Source organism: Pongo pygmaeus, chromosome 11 (genome assembly GCF_028885625.2).
Source record: "Pongo pygmaeus isolate AG05252 chromosome 11, NHGRI_mPonPyg2-v2.0_pri, whole genome shotgun sequence".
Taxonomy (NCBI): Eukaryota; Metazoa; Chordata; class Mammalia; order Primates; family Hominidae; genus Pongo; species Pongo pygmaeus.
The window spans coordinates 119,960,040-119,975,202 of record NC_072384.2 but is presented as its reverse complement, the minus strand read 5'-3'; the positions used below and the strand labels follow the sequence as shown (position 1 = coordinate 119,975,202).

At 56.8% G+C, this 15,163-nt stretch overlaps 3 protein-coding genes across 11 annotated transcripts in view; all 3 read right to left on the bottom strand.

Annotated features, from left to right (window-relative positions):
- Nucleotides 1-452: 452 nt before the first annotated feature.
- GMPPA (GDP-mannose pyrophosphorylase A) lies at nucleotides 453-8,627 on the bottom strand. 4 transcript variants are annotated; one of them, XM_054478664.2, is made up of 13 exons: nucleotides 8,510-8,627; nucleotides 7,424-7,483; nucleotides 7,224-7,321; nucleotides 5,882-5,985; nucleotides 5,418-5,604; nucleotides 5,013-5,072; nucleotides 3,234-3,364; nucleotides 2,088-2,222; nucleotides 1,895-1,992; nucleotides 1,681-1,727; nucleotides 1,370-1,462; nucleotides 1,020-1,188; nucleotides 453-744 (listed from the first exon to the last, which is right to left on the bottom strand). In XM_054478664.2, exons 2-13 carry the CDS (start codon nucleotides 7,461-7,463, stop codon nucleotides 644-646), a joined length of 1,263 nt encoding a protein of 420 aa, XP_054334639.1. In that variant the 5' UTR covers nucleotides 7,464-7,483; nucleotides 8,510-8,627; the 3' UTR covers nucleotides 453-643. The 4 variants fall into 4 exon arrangements, with proteins under 4 accessions (XP_054334639.1, XP_054334638.1, XP_054334640.1 ...); XM_054478663.2 differs by having other exon boundaries at nucleotides 7,424-7,478; nucleotides 8,510-8,588; XM_054478665.2 differs by having other exon boundaries at nucleotides 7,424-7,478; nucleotides 8,193-8,571.
- A 630-nt stretch (nucleotides 8,628-9,257) lies between these two features.
- SPEGNB (SPEG neighbor) lies at nucleotides 9,258-11,095 on the bottom strand. The gene is made up of 4 exons (XM_054478662.2): nucleotides 10,968-11,095; nucleotides 10,334-10,641; nucleotides 9,586-9,727; nucleotides 9,258-9,396 (listed from the first exon to the last, which is right to left on the bottom strand). The coding sequence occupies exons 1-4, from the start codon at nucleotides 11,093-11,095 to the stop codon at nucleotides 9,258-9,260; spliced, it is 717 nt and encodes a 238-aa protein (XP_054334637.1).
- Nucleotides 11,096-13,834: 2,739 nt separating this feature from the next.
- SPEG (striated muscle enriched protein kinase) overlaps nucleotides 13,835-15,163 on the bottom strand; it is a 58,964-nt gene continuing 57,635 nt past the window's right edge. For 4 of the 6 annotated variants that reach the window (XM_054478654.2, XM_054478657.2, XM_054478655.2 and 1 more), the window contains one exon: nucleotides 13,838-14,876. In XM_054478654.2, coding sequence (XP_054334629.1) covers nucleotides 14,684-14,876 — 193 coding nt within the window. In that variant the 3' untranslated portion in view covers nucleotides 13,838-14,683. Of the gene's footprint in view, nucleotides 14,877-15,163 lie in introns of all 6 variants that reach the window. The other 2 variants (XM_054478652.2, XM_054478653.2) reach the window with 1 other exon arrangement.

Genomic DNA, 15,163 nt, shown 5'->3' with positions numbered 1-15,163 from the left:
CAAGCTGGGAGCAGATGGAGCTGGCAAAGCGGAAAACCGGCCAGGGCTGGGCTCGGCGGGAACCGAGCAGAGCGGGCTGTGGGGATCAGCCTCTAGGCCTGTGGCCCCGGGCTCCTGTGCCCACTGCCCAACCGAAATCCTTCACCCTTCCCTTCGGAATCCTTGCACATGGGGGTCTGAGCCAGGCCCGGTGAGGAGGAACAGGGAGGCAGGGAGGCAGGAAGGCAGGGGTGAAGAGGGGGGCCAGGCAGGCTGGGGAGCCTTGAGGGCCTTCCTCCCGAGCAGCACGAGGCTGAGGCAGTGGGAGGGGGAGATTTACCAGGGCTCCAGATTCATTATTCATGAGCCCACAGCAACGACTCCAATTTAAATGCTAATGTGGGGGGGCCTGACTCAGCTGCCCCGCTTCCGCCCCCACCCCCAGCCCAGACATAAGTACAGTCCGTGCTGGCTCCAAGGTTCACAGGGTTTATTAGGGAGTTGGGAGGGAGAAAACCCAGGAGTCCCCAGGCCACCCACATTGCTCCCTGGCGTGTGACGATCCTGCCTGGTCCTTTCTGGTCCTTTCTGGACAGAGGCTGGCCAAGAAGGCGGCAGCCTCAAGGGGAGTGGGTAGGAGCTGGGGGCCTTCTGGCAGCCCCACTCAGAGGATGATCTGGTTGGTGAAGCTTCGGCTCAGCTCCTTGTGTGGCAGAACAATCGAGTTCAGGATGAGCACCTCGGCAGGGATCCGGACTCGGCAGCCTGCAGCATGGATGAGGGCACCAGAGGAGGTCATGGGACGGGAGACAGGGGCAGGGGGCTGGGGGCCACTGCCAGCAGGGAGGGATCCCTCCTGCCCATCTGTGCCCCTGGTCTCATGCCCCTGGTGACTCACACAGGGCCTGGCACAGAGCAGGCCCTTGGTAACTGTTTGCTAAAAGAAGAAACACGCGTGCACACAGAGGAACGAATGCTCCCCGGGGCCACTGGCCATCAGCTGTGGGGTTCCCCCCGCCCTGGCCCCCAGGAAGCCATACCCAGGATGGTGATGGCAGGCAGCAGCTTCCCGTCCTTGAAGAGGCTCTCACTGTCCATGCGGGCTCGGGGATCGTTGGGGTTGGGGTCATTGGGGGTACCCTCCACGCGGGCCCAGCGTCCCACGGTGCTCCCCCAGCCCACGATGCTATGCAGAACACACGTGTGCTCCTGCCAAAGAGGACGGTGAAAGGTAAGGGGAAGGGGCAGGAGGCAGCAGGAACCGGGGTGTGTGAGGTGCAGCCAGATGCAGAGCCCGTGGCGTTCACCCTTCTCTGTTCTTGGGGGGATGCCTGGGCCCTCCCCACAGCCTCTTGGGGTGTCACATGCTGCTGTGTATGCTGATACCTACCTGCAAAGTGGCTCCATGGAGGACAATGCTCTCCCGGAGCCGCACACCCTCACCCACGGTCACCCCCTTCCCGATGGAGACGTTGGGGCCCAGCTGTGGAGAGAAGCACACACCATAAGCCCTGGAGGAACTTGGAGGATCCCCAAACCCAACTCCCTTCTAGAACAGATAACGCAGAAGTGACCTGCTCGAGGACACACAATAGGCTGTGACAAAGTGAAGAAACCGGCACCCAGAACTCAGGCAGCGTGGCCACCTTCCATCCATCCGACCACCACCCTTCCCTCCCTGGGGCTGGGACCAGCACTCACCACAGCCGAGGGGGCCACCTTGGCGGTCGGGTGGATGTACACATTCCCTAGAAGCAGAAGAGAGGCCCTGGGGGCAAATATCCCAAACCGAATTTGATCAGGAAGGGGCAGGGATTGAGGCTTTAACTCTGGACTCGAGGTCAAGAATCTTGGTTCAGAGGGCAGAGGGAATGGGGTGGAAGCCAAAGGTTAGGAATTGGGGCAGGCTGGGTACCTCGGATCCATGGGCCCCCTGGAGTGTGCTTGGCCAGCCGTTCTGGGTGAGTGTCCTGGTATCGGCTCAGGTAGAGGCGGGAGGCGTAGAGGGCTGAACTGGGGGCCACAAGGGGGGCAGGGGCTCAGGGGTCAGCAGGGCCTGTGCCCACCACCCCAAAGTTTCAATCCCCAGGGGACCCAGCTTTCCATACCCTGCGGACTTGATCTGGCTCCAGATACCATCAGTGAGATGCACGTATATCTGGCCCCGCCCTGCCAGGGCTGAAAACACATCCTGCTCTAGGCGGATGGTACCTGCCCCTGGCCACGAGCCTGGTGAGTCCTCCCTGGCAGAGATGAAGAATGCTGACATCAGTCCCCCAGCTGAGCCCCAACTGTGGGGCTAACACAGTCTCCCAGGGACAGGAGTGGGAGGATTCCCACCACCTCTCTAAGCCCCTCTCTCCAGGTCTGGTCCAGTCCTCTCCAAAGGGCTGCTCACATCCCAGGAAACTCTCCCACCCAGCCCCCGCTTGGGTGGGTGCTATCACAAGGGAGCCCCAGGCAGAGGCCTGCTTCCCATCCCTGCCCCATTTCCAGAAGGAGTTCCCCCCATTTTCACATTCTCATCCCCATTCAGTCCTTCACCCCCTCCAAGTTACCCTCCCCCTCATTGGATGGAATGAAACACAGACAGACTCACCCCAGAGCAAGGCAGCTGGTGAGGGCAGAGACAGTCACAGAAAGAGAGGGAGAGAGAGATGGTAGAGATGCCAGCTCAGCAGAGACAGAGACAGAGAGGCCAGGAGAGATGGAGAGGGAAGCAGAGACACGGGTGGGAGTGAGAAATGGCTATGAGCAGAGGAGGCCTTAGATGGGGCGATGTGGGGGTAAGGCAAGGATCCCTAGAAGGGAACAGCTTCTAGCCCTAGGAGGAAAGACCCTGGGACTGGTGAGCAGGGCTCTGGTGCTATGTTCCAAGGGGAGCCTCAGCCTGAGAGTGTGCATGTCTGTCTGTGTGTGCACGTGCACACGTCTGCACCCGAGCGTGTGTGCGCCCAACTGTGTGTTGCCGTCTGTTCTGAAAGACATCTCTGGGACACTCAGGGCTTAGGAGAAATGGACCAGAAGGGGAGTGGGCAGGCAGTGACAGAGGAGGAACTGGGATGGATAAGGAAGAGGGACAGAATGAGGTTAGAAGGGGAGGGACTCAGGAGGCTCTGCTGGAGATGGCAAGTGGAGAAGGGAGAGGGGAGGAGGAAGGTGAGCAAGTTGAGACGGAGCCTGCAGAGACTGGTATGTGTTGGGGTCCGTGACTGGGTGTACTTGGGGTCACAGGGCTATGGGGCCTGCCTCACAATTGCCCATCCTGCTGATTACGCTGGAAGACATCCCGAAGAGGCTTCAGGGCTTCAGGAGAAAAGAGGTAGATGCCGCAGTTGATGATGTCACTGATAAATGTGCTGGGTTTCTCCACATAGTGCAATACCTGAGGATAGAGCGGGCTGGGTTCAGTAGAAGAAGGGATTACCGCCACAGTCCGCTAAGACCCTCTGATTTCTAGGCACTTCCTGCCTCTCCTCCCTGCTGCCAGGGCGGCCTGGCTAAAATACAGTGCGCGTCCGCATCCTACTGCTGCCTGGCTTTAAACCCTGAGATGACTGCCCTTCACCTGATTCACCTTCAGATAAATCCAAAGTCCATGGCTTTCCCTGCCTGATCCTCCCCACCGCCTACCTCTCAGACGCATTTCCACCTGACTGCATGTCTGTGCCTGGAATGGCCTTTCTCATCTCTTCATCTGGAAAGCCCACCTTTCCAAACCCAGTTGACACTGTCACTCTCTCTGTGCGTCCTCTCTTGCTGGCCCCAGAGTTCGCTGTTCATGCCTGGGCACTCCTGAACTCTGGCCACGCCTCACCCATTGCATTGTATCATTTGCAAAGGTTGCCTTTTGATTCTGTCACTCCTATTAGACTGACAGTGCCCAAGAGGCAGGGACTGCACCCATTTGGCTGTTTCTCTCACACCTACCTGGTGCTGAGCACAAAACTATATGTGTGTAGGTGTGTACACGCATGTGTGTGTGCGTGTTTATGTGTATGTTTTATATTAAAGCACGAACAAATAAAAGGAGTATGTGACGCCAGGTGTGGTGGTGGCTCATGCCTATAATCCTAGCACTTTGGAAGGCTGAAGTAGGTGGATCACTTGAGCTCAGGAGTTCGAGACCAGCCTGGGCAATATGACGAAAGCCTGTCTCTACTAAAAATACAAAAATTAGCCTGGCACATGCCTGTAATCCCAGCTACTCAGGAGGCTGAGGCAGGAGACTTGAACCCAGGAGGCAGAGGCTGCAGTGAGCCAAGATCGCACCACTGCACTCCAGCCTGGGCAACAGAGTGAGACTCTGTCTCAAAAAAAAAAAAAAAAAAAAAAAATCAGCTGGGCATGGTGGCTCATGCCTATAGTCCCAGCTACTTGAGGGGCTGAAGTGGGAGGATGGCTTAAACCTGGGAGGTCGAGGATGCAGTGACCCAAGATTGTGCCACTGCACTCCAGCCTGGAAGACAAAGTGAGACTCTGTTTCAAAATAAATAAATAAATAAATAAATACATACATACATAAATAAAGGAGGGAGGGTTATGTGGAAGTCAAGGGGCTTAGGAGAAGGGAGTTTCACAAAACAGGACAGAGCCCTGCTGCCTTGCCTATCATGCTCCTGCCTCTGGTATGTTACTTCCTGCCTCCAGGCCTTTATACCTGCCATTCCCTCTACCTTAGTACCTTCCTGTCTCCTCTGTCATCTAGACAAATGGGACTCCACTCAGACCTTGCTTCCTCCAGGAAGCCCTCCCTATTCCCACCCAGGCAAAGCTGGGTTGGGGCCCCCTTGGTGTTCCCATCATGCACTGTGCATACATTTATTACAGCACCACCCCCAGGGAAATTAACCATTTCCCCCTCCCCCTGGTCAATCTCTCTTAAAGGGATATAAGATGATTAATCAGGAGTGTCTCACCTGTCTGACAAGACTAGGGCCCACCCCATACTGTGCCAGCATTCTCTAGAGGCCTGAGGTAGAGGGGATGATGACACAGAGTAGGCACCCACCCAGCCCCCTCTCTGCTCTCACCTCGTGTGTCTGTGGATTCTCAACGATGCAGCCGTAGTTGAGGGATTGCGTCCTGTTAGCCTGAAAGACAGACACACCCGAGACAGTGACCCGCCTGCTCCAGGGCAGCCACGTCTGTTTTTACTTTCTTTCCCTCCCCTACAGCACCTGGCATGCAGCTCTGCCACTGACAGGCCTTCAGCAAGGGTGGAAACTGACAGCTGCCCTCCCCCTCCCTACTTCTGAACAGCCAGAGGGCGCGGGGTCTCCACTAACACCTCCATGCCTGCCAGAGCAGCGCATCTCCCTCCTGACGCCAGCTCCCACACCAACTCCCGGGGTGCCCCTGCCTCCCCAACACCCTGAATTCCAGGAAGCTCTTGGGATCACCTCTTGTACACCCTCCAGCCCTCCTGACCCCCTCACCGTAGTGCCAAGGAGTAAGAAAGGGTGACGCTGGCGTCGGTGGGCTTCCAACATAGCACTCAAGGGGAAGTCGGAGCAGACATCAGCATTGAGCACGAAGAATGCCTCGGGGCTCCCAGCCAGGATCTGGTCTCGAAAATGGTAGAGACCACCCCCTGTGCCTAGGGGGGCAAATTCCTGCAGGTACCTGTCCCCAGGAACCCGAGAGCCAGCTCAGTGGATCTTAGGAAATAGATACCATGAGCCAGGGCACCTGACCCCCACCGCTTGCTCCCAGAAGTACTCCTGCCCAAGGCCCACAGAGAAACTCTATATATTCAGGGATTCAGTGATGTCCAAATAAGAATCCTTCTAGTAGGTGAGGATGAACTCCGGCAAATGCTGACTCAACCCACTCCCAAGAACTCAGAGGCCTAGGGCCTCCCCACCCCCCCCCCACCATATACGAGTGTGTGCACAAACACCTGACTGGAAGGTTAAACTCCTGCTGGGCAGCTTCTAGGAACTGGGTGAGGGGCTCATCAGGTTGGTAGAAGCCAATGAGCAGAATCTCCTGCATTCCAGGGACCTGAGGACAAGGGAAGAGGCTGGGAGGAAGAATATCTAATAGGAGGGGATGTTGGGGAAATCCTTGGTACTGGCCCAAAGTCCAGAAACCAGTTTCAGTCTCAGCTGTGGAGCCCCAGGGCACTCACCACTCTGGGCTATTTTCTCCTCTGGACAATGAGGAATTTGGAGGAAGTTGGAGGCCTGATCTTTTTTTGTTTTATTTTTGTGAGAAAAGGTCTCGCTCTGTTGCCCAGGCTGGAGTGCAGTGGCATGATTTTGGCTCACTGCAGCCTCCACCTCCTGGGCTCAAGTGATCCTCCCACCTCAGCCTCCCGAGTATTGAGGACTACAGCCATGTCACCACCTGCCTCAGCCTCTACAACAGCTAGGACTACAGCCAGCCCATCACATCTAGCTAATTTTTAAACTTTTTGTAGAGAAGGGGTCTCTTCATGTTGCCAAAGCTAGGCTAGAACTCCTGGCCTCAAGTGATCCTCCTGACTTGGCCTCAAGAAGCGTTGGGATTACAGACATGAGCTACCATGCCAGGCCTGATCTTTCAATCAATTATTATTACCCCCACCAACCTGAACTGGGACTCACTCTAAGAAAGACTTTGCCTACCAAGCTGCATTAATCCATTCCCACCCCCCATTTTTATTATCTGTCAGCCTAAGCTTGAGATCAGCATGAGGTAAGGGTATCATTTATCAAGGGTCTGTGTTGTACTAGGCATTTTACAAATATCATTTCTAAGCTTCACCACCCAACAAGGTAGGTCTAATCACCCCCATTTACACATAAGGAAACTGAGTGTCAGAGAGGGTGTGTTATTTGTTGCAGGCCTCACAGCAGGCAGAGACTGAATTCAAACCAAAACCTTGCCTGGCCCAATACGAAAAGCAATAAAGAAATGAGCATCAGGGTGATCAAGGATATGAATTTGTGCTTGGTTATCATTAAGAGTCTCCATGCTACGGCTTTACATTGTCTCCAAGATCCTTGCCTGATCTCACATTCCACACTTTAAAAATAGGAGTGAAATCTGAGCAGGAAGAGGCCAGATGAGAAACTAGATTAGGGGAAGACAGCAGGGCAGCTGCACAGCATAACTTGAGGGGGCGCCATTCACATTGTCATCTGTGAATGATGGTCCTTGGAGTTATGCCTGGTGGGAAGAGATCATGGTTGGGAAAGGGGAAAACAGCATGAAGATGAGCAGGAAGTGAGGTGAGAGAGGGGAGCCCCTGAGGTTACCTGGGCACAGGCTTCAATATGGTGTTGGATCATAGGGACCCCTGCCACAGGAAACAGTGGTTTGGGCACCTCAAAAGACAAAGGTCTGAAGCGAGTTCCTGGGAGAGGAGAGAGGAGAACATTTCAGCCTCCTGCCTTCCTCTGCCCCCATCCCGCCTACCACTCCAGCCCAACCTCCTCCCATCACCCCGGCACCTCACCCTTTTGAGGGCCTCCAATCAGGATCACCGCTTTCAGCATAATGGTGACTGCTACCTAAACTTCAAATTCCAACAGAGAAATCAAGCTCAGATCTCCTACCCCAACCAAGCCCCAAAACCCAAATAGAAACACTTAGCCCTCTCCCAAGATGTAAACCCAAAGCTCAATATAGTCTCTGCCTGGACCCAACACCTCACAAATCCCACACATCTCAAATCCCAGCAGAGAAATCAAGCTCAGATCTCACACCCCAACCAAACCCCAAACCCCAAATAGCAGCACTTAGCCCTCCCCCAAGATGTAAACCCAAAGCTCAATATAGTCCCTGCCTGGACAGAACCTCACAAATCCCACACATCTCAAATCCCAACCCAGATTCCAGTCGGCCTTCAAACCTCACAGTGATTCCTCCCAAATTCTGAAATTCACACCCCACAATTTGATCTCTAAAAGACTTCCCTCTGGCCATGAACAAATTCTGCAAATTCAGAAACCTGGCAGAGACTTCCTTCTCAGACCCAAACCTCAAAATACTGAAGCCTTAAACCTACTGATTCCCAAAGTGTTGCGTCTTCATTCTAGATATTAAGCCCTGAATCCCAATAGTGAACCCTGAATATTGAACAGCAAACCCCGAGTGAGCCTCAGATATTTAACTTAAATCCTGAACGTAACCCCCAAGTACTGAACTAACACTGATCTGAATTTGAAGAACCCCTAATCCCAGCAAAAATTCTCTATATGCTAAACATGAATCCTAAAACTAACCTCTGTATGTTGAACCCCAAATCAAAAGACAGGTTCCCTTGGCATCTCAAACACTGAACCTATTCACCCTCCTCCAGTCCTAATACGGACGACTGGGTCTAAATCTCTGGATTCGGAGGATTGATTGATTGCTGACCCTCTGAACCCCACAACTGACTCTGTCCAATAAACCCTGGCCTCTCATTGCCAGGGATTGTGGGACCAACACAGGCGCGGGCGCACCGAGGGCCAGCCAAGACCTCGGAGCCCGCTCTCCGTCTAGAGGCTGTCCCCCTGCCCCTTACCCCTGCCGCCACCCCTCCACCAGCTCCCTTTACCACTAGCTCCCTTTACTCCAGCTCTGCCGCCCGCTACTGCAAGCTCCTTCCGCGCACGTGTCTTCTCGCAAGTCGCGAGAACTCATTCGCAGGGTCTGCCGGGAATTGTAGTCTGAACCTTTCCCCGCTTTCTAACTTTACGGGAGAGGAGAGAGGTGCTGAAGTCCAGGGGCGTGACCAGGGGATCGCGGGGCGGGGTTAAATGCGAAGAAGGGTGGGGCCTGAGAAACACAGCCTGGAACTTAAGACTGGGACCCGAGCTGTTGGGGAATGGGCCTCGGGGCAGCAACCGAAGTGAGGAACTGGGTCCCAGAGGAAAACGGGACTAAGGACAGCGGGGGTGTGTGGCCAGCCCTGGAAGGGGCGGGGCCAGGGGCAAACAGCCACGAGGGGCTGGGGCTGGAGGCGCACAAAAGAGGAGAAGGCGGAGTCCCGGGCCCAGCCGCCGGTACCGCTGGGAAGTGAGGGCCCCTTGGACGGCGAGGACAACTCTATCAGTTTGACTGTCTGAAATGCAGCACGGCGCTAGGCGCTCTCCAGACCTCCCTGTGACTCTAACAGGCTGTGACCTTGGCGTGGGGGTCTGGAATACGTGTGGGCGCGGGTGCGGGGGAGAGGGAATGGCGACGCGGAAGAGCAGGACAGACGCGGAGGGTCAGAGAGCAGCTTTATTAAGCAAGCTGGAGGAGGGCTGTGGGTCCCACCACCCCCGGGCTCGGCGCCAGGGCGGAAGGTCCGGGGGTGCCGTTCAGGCCACGTCCACGCGAGCGAAGCTCTGGTCCATGCCCAGGCTGTTCTCTACGTACACCTCGTACTTGCCGCTGTCCTGGGGCGTGGCCCGGCGAATGGTCAGCGTCGTGGTGGTGCTGCCGATCTCGAAGAACACCCTGCGGAGGGGCGGCGGGGAGCAGGGCGGGGCCGTGGTCAGTACACGGGCGCACTGGGCCGGGCTCCTTAGCCAGCTCTGTTCCTCGCCGCCCAGTCCCCGCCCCCGTCACTCCAGCCAGATTTCTGGGCGCAGTCCCACCCAGGTTCCAGCCCCAGGCCCTGCCCGTGCAGCAGGTCCCGGCCCTCGCCTGTCATCCTCCTCGATGTCCTCCCCGTCCTTGGTCCAGCCCACGTCGGGCGCAGGCTCTCCCAGGATCTCCGCAGTCAGCGTCACGGTGGTGCCTTTGCGCGCCTTAGTGTTGTCGGGTCCCTTTTGAATCTTCGCCGGGACTAGCGGAAGGAAAGGGGAGCGAAACCCCGTGAAGGACCCGGAGATGAGGCAGGGCATCACCTCACCAGCTAATACCCAGCACTAAATACAGATGCATTTAAACTCGCAGTGTGACGTTGAGCAAATCATTAGCCTCTCTGGTTTAATCTCCTTGGCTGTTAAAGGGACTTATCCCTGCCTCTCCTACTTCTCGGGGTCGAATAGAGAGGATCAAGAGAGATAAGGAGGGCGAAAGCCCCTGAATGTTCACACATCTCGCGGTGCCTCGGAGACCGCTCCGGGTAGTGGAAATTGCCCAGAGTTGGGAGCCAGAAGACCCGGGTCCAACCCTGGCTCTGCCTCTGGCTTGCTGTGTGACCTTGGGGACCCGGAGCCGCGTGATGGAAGCCCACAGCTGACTGCTCAGCCCGGGTGGAGCTGGATCTCGAGGTAGGGAAGGACGCACTTGGCTGGCGCGGCGATGCGCCCCAGGCCGTGCCCAGAGCTGGGCTGGCGGGGACTCTGTAGCTAGGCCCAGAGGAAAACACGCGCAGCTGGACCGGGCTGCGGGCTCTGGCTGAGTGGTGCTGGTCTGCGCCCTGGCGCTGCGCCCGGGGCGCGCGTACCTTCCACGAGGATGCGCGCCGAGTCGGAGCACTGGCCGAAGGGGTTGGTGACGTTGATGCTGTACTGGCCCAGGTCTGCCAGCTCGCCGTCGCGCACCACCAGTGCCACCACGTCAGGGTCCTCGAAGACGTAGCGGTACTTGGGCCCGTCACGTAGCTCCTTGCCGTCCTTACTCCAGCGGATGAATGGGTCCGGGAAAGCCGAAATGCGGCAAGTGAGCTTGGCCGCGCTGCCCTCGATCAGCACCACGTCCTTCAGCGGCTCCAGCACCCGCGGCGGCCCCTTCTCGCGCAGCTCCTTCCGGGACCTACCCGCGGGCCGAGTCAGGGCCCAGAGCTCCCAAGACAGGCCCTGCCACAGCCCTTTCCGCGAGCGCATCATCTCCTACCTGCCCCCTGGGGCCGCCAGACCCCTAAACGTGTGGCTTGGTAGGGAAGAGGACTGCTCCTGAACTGCTGCCCTGATAGGATGATGCATTCCTGCCGGCCACTCCTCCATACCTCAGTAACGACCCTCCCCTAAGACCACTCATTCTAAAGGCTCCTGACGCTGCTCAGCGCTTACTCAAACCCCATTCAAGAATGCGCTCTCTGCAGCTCCCTTCCTCCACAGGGCTCCGGGGTTCCCTCTCACCTGTGGCCCCGGTAAGAGGCCTGGATGCGAATGGCCGCACTCTGGACCTGTGGGTCATTGATGTCCAGGGTACATCCAGGAGGTGGGGCCACAGCCACTGGCTTTTTGGCAGGAGCTGCTTTAGACATCTGGGGAATGGGCGACAAATATGGGGGTCCAGGTTGAGACAGAGGCTCCCACCTTCAGCCCTTTTCCTCCCTGGTCAGAACATTCAGGGGGGTGGAGGAATGGGGGTGTCTGCGGCTTCTCTGAGGATCGGACTCACCGTGGAGGGGTTGACCTAGGGACTTGAGTCGACTGGCTGGATTGCAGGCAGCACAGAGCCCTTCTGGATGGCACAGTAGGGGTGCAGGCAGGTGCTCAGCCCTGGGCCCGGTTTTATACATCGCTCCCCTCCTTGCCTTGTTTGGCGTGGTTGCCCCAAGCCCCCTGGGACCCCATCCACCTCCCTCTGACTCAGGCAGGCTCTTTATTTAGCCTGCGGATGCCTGGGATGCTGGCTCAGCCCCTGGGCTAGGCCCATGGGGGGAAACCCGAGCGGCTCTGAGGTGCACCTCGCGTCAGCACCTGGACAGCTGGACAGCTGGACAGCTGGATGCTGCCTTGTCCCCTCCCAGGGCAGAGGGTATCCATCCCACTCCCAGGAGGACCAGATTCAGCCCCTAGCTGACAAGAGATCCAGCTTCCTGCTGGGGCAGCTTTTCACTCAGGTTGGGCTCTGGATAGTCAGACAACACACCCTGTTGGTTAAGGGGTTTGAGTGTTTCGGGGATGTCCCTGAATAAAGCCAGAGTAGCATTGGGCTTGGGCCTTAGGGCCCCTACAGCTAATGGCAACAGGGCCACGTGGCTGTCAAGACCAATCCAGAAACTCCTTACTCTTTCCCTACCCCCAACCCCAGGAGTCCAGGGTTGTCACTTCCACACTGTGCCCCCTGGCGGTAAACTGAGATAAACCGGGAGGTGACGGGAAAGATTTTTGAGAATAGCAGCCCCCTCCATGCCTTCCCCATGAGCACTCGCTCCCCTCGATGTCACATGGTAGGGGCTGTTTAGACTGCACTGTCCTTGGAGATTAGCACCACTACTGGCCCCAACCCTAGGTCTACCCAATTCCTTTTTGGGGGCATAAATTGGTGCATGGGGCATCAGACCACCTGGGGTGAAGGGGTTCAGTTAACTCCTCTGGGGATTGCCTGGAGGCCAGTCTGCCCAGGCCGGGCACCAGGCAGAAGCATTGCTTCCATTCATTGGAACTACCCGCCCTAGTGTGGGGGCACTGTCACGTTTTGATCAGAGCAATTTTGACATAGCTCTGCTGACATAAATTACCTTTGCTCCTCTGGGTTTGGAACAAGCAGTTCACATGCCATTTCCAATGGAGATGGGAAGGGAGCTCAAGATCAGAGGGGGGACGGGAGAGGAATTTTACCATTTATCAAGATATGAGTTCAGGCACCTCATTTTTATACAAAACACTTGCAGTGTATAGGGGATTGGAGATTCTCACAGGCAAACTGTATATCTTCATCGCTAAAATGACAGGTAGGCAAGGTGTCGTTCTGGTCCCTTCCAGCTGGCTTTAACATCCTGTTATTTTATGATGATGGGGCTTGCCTCTTCCCTGGGGTCCTGAGAAGCTAGAGAGGGCTGGGCTGGGCTGGGCAAAAGGGTTGTCTGAGCTGGAGCCAAGGGGCCCTCAACCTCCATCAGCAACACAGCAGTGTCAACTCTCTCTACCCTGGTCAGAGGCTTTGTTCCTTTTACTTTGCCAAGAACAGAATTTTGAAGGTGGGGATGAGGGGAACATTTCCTCTGGATATAAGGAGATCTGGGTCCCTGCCAACCCCCCAACCCCTCGTCCCCAGCCTCAGGGCAGGGCAGCTCAGTCCTAGGTCCCAGTGACCATTCTATGGCGCTGCAGGGGTGTGGCTAGAATTGAGGTGCTTTAGCACCCGGCAGACCTCCTAACTTGCCATGTGGACAAGAAGGTCCAGGCTGGTATGTCCCTCAGCCCTAGGAAAATGCTGGACACAGCAGACCAGAGCACTCCCAGCTGGTGCTCTCCATGTGCTCTGATATGTGCTGTGACATGGAGGGCAAGGGGTGTGGGCCTGTCCTAGTGTTTCTTTTTGAGATGGAGTCTCCCTCTGTCGTCCAGGCTGGAGTGCAGTGGTGCAATCTTGGCTCATTGCAACCTCCACCTCCCAGGTTTAAGCGATTCTCCTGCCTCAGCCTCCTGAGTAGCTGAGATTACAGGTGTGCACCACCACACCTGGCTAATTTTTGTATTTTTAGTAGAGACAGGGTTTCATCATGTTGGCCAGGCTGGTCTTGAACTCCTGACCTCAGGTGATCCAGCCACCTTAGCCTCCCTGTCCTGGTTTCTTCTGCAGCTCCTCACACTACCTACTCCCGCCAACCATCAGGATGAAACCCACTCTGCTCCAGGGGTCAGGACCAGAGCTCCTGCCTGTCTTCTGGGCAGAGTGAATGAGGCTGAGCCAGGATTGGGGTGAGGGCTGGCCTATTTCAGAGCCCAGCATCCCCCACATTGTGATGAGGGAACATGTGACAAGAGGTGGGGGCTACCAGAGCCTGGTTGTGGGGGTTCAGTGGATCTGCCAGCATTCCGGAAACTGCAAGGGGAGAAGCAGACCACAGTCTCCCCTCCCTCTAGGAATAAGGAGAGGTGAGGGGCCAGGAGGGTCAGGGGAGGGGGCTGTAAGGACCCAAAGTGCTAGCTGGTATATTCCTGAATGTGTGTGTTGGGCAATGCCCAGAGAGGGCTAAATGCCCCTGTCCCGGACTCACCCCTCACCAGCCATCTTCCCCTCCAGCCATCCCTCCCAATAGACACACAGGTTATGCTGCTTGCCATTTTTATTTCCTTGTGACAGACAGACAGACAGCTGGATGGCTGGGTGGGATGGTCAGGACAACATGGGCAGTAGGGATCGGATGGAAGAGGAAACTTCTTCATAAAAGTCAATAAATAAATAAATATGAATGGGAAGAAGGCCAAAGGCCATGGAGGGGCGGTGGGGACATCTTTGGGCCAGCAGAGAGCGCCCGGGGCTGTATCCACTGGACAGGAGGAGAGAGTGAGTGTGAGTGACCGCTGGCCTCCAGCTCTCCACGTTTCTCCTCTGAAGGATGCTGACAGCTGACCCACCCCACCTCCACCTGAGTCCTCTCTTCTCCCTCCACCGCCTCGCTGCCTTCTCTCATGTCCCGGCCCTGGGCCCCTGCCAGTGTATCTGTGTCCTGCCCCCGCTTTGCCACACTGACTCCCAGCCTACTGCCCTGACACCCGGGGCTCCTTCCTTTTCCTCCTCTCTAGCCATGCCCACCTTCCTTGGTTCTCCCTGAGATGCACTGACCCCCAACCCAGAACCTTCCTAGAGCCTCCCCCTTCCTGTCCCTCGACTTCTTTTCCTCTCCACTTCCCCATTCCCCTCTTGTCCCTCTGCCTGTTCCCACCCTGCCCAGCCTGGCCAATGGGTCTCCCACTCTGGCTTTGGCCTGGGGTGGCATCAGGTCGAGGCCCTGGGGTCTCTGTCCTTGAAGGTCTATGAGGTAAGAGCCCGGCCAGATGTTGCTGCTGGTGGTAACCGAAGCCCCAGGCCCGCCTGGCTCAGCGTTGGCCCTGGAATGTCCCGTGGCATTGATGGGAACCCCCAGTTGAAGCCCGAGGCCTGGCTGTGGTCCGTGCCTCTAGGGGCCGCCAGGGTAGGAGCGCAGCAGCACCTTGTGGCGGGTGGCAGCCTCAGCCCGGCGCCGCCGCTGCTCGCCCAGGAACTCCTTGAGCCGGTTGGTGGTGAAGGTGAGCGTCTGGCGGCGCAGCTTCATCAGGTAGGCATCCTGCAACCACGGGTGGGCCAGGCAGTCCTGCAGGGAGGGCCGGCTCCTGCCAGGCAGAGCCAGGGATGATGAGCCTGGAAGGAAGCTCTGGGAGCTGCTGGGGCTCTGTCCTCCCGCAGACCAATGTCCCAATCCTGGATCCACCCCTACGTGTGTGATCTTGGGCAGCTCAAGAGCTCAGTTCCCCAGTCTCTGGAATGGGGACAGTGATTCTGCCTTGCACGGGGCTGCCTCAGGCTTTAAATGGTAGGTAGTATGACCATTTAGTAGAAGCAGCAGACTTCTTCCTAGGAGCAGGGGAGGAGCTTGGGAGACCTCTGGCACAGGCTGGGC

Excerpts from the sequence above, each read along its gene's own strand:
- GMPPA (XM_054478664.2), bottom strand. The coding sequence starts at position 7,463 with ATGCTGAAAGCGGTGATCCTGATTGGAGGCCCTCAAAAGG. Across the intron at positions 5,605-5,881 it reads GAGTTTAACCTTCCAGTCAG|GTACCTGCAGGAATTTGCCC; the intron begins GTGTTTGTGCAC and ends TCCTGGGGACAG. Across the intron at positions 2,223-3,233 it reads AATCAGCAGGATGGGCAATT|GGAGGACTCACCAGGCTCGT; the intron begins GTGAGGCAGGCC and ends CATCTCTGCCAG.
- SPEGNB (XM_054478662.2), bottom strand. The coding sequence starts at position 11,095 with ATGTCTAAAGCAGCTCCTGCCAAAAAGCCAGTGGCTGTGGCCCCACCT. Across the intron at positions 10,642-10,967 it reads GCCTCTTACCGGGGCCACAG|GTCCCGGAAGGAGCTGCGCG; the intron begins GTGAGAGGGAAC and ends GCCCGCGGGTAG. Across the intron at positions 9,728-10,333 it reads GGCGCGCATCCTCGTGGAAG|TCCCGGCGAAGATTCAAAAG; the intron begins GTACGCGCGCCC and ends TCCTTCCGCTAG.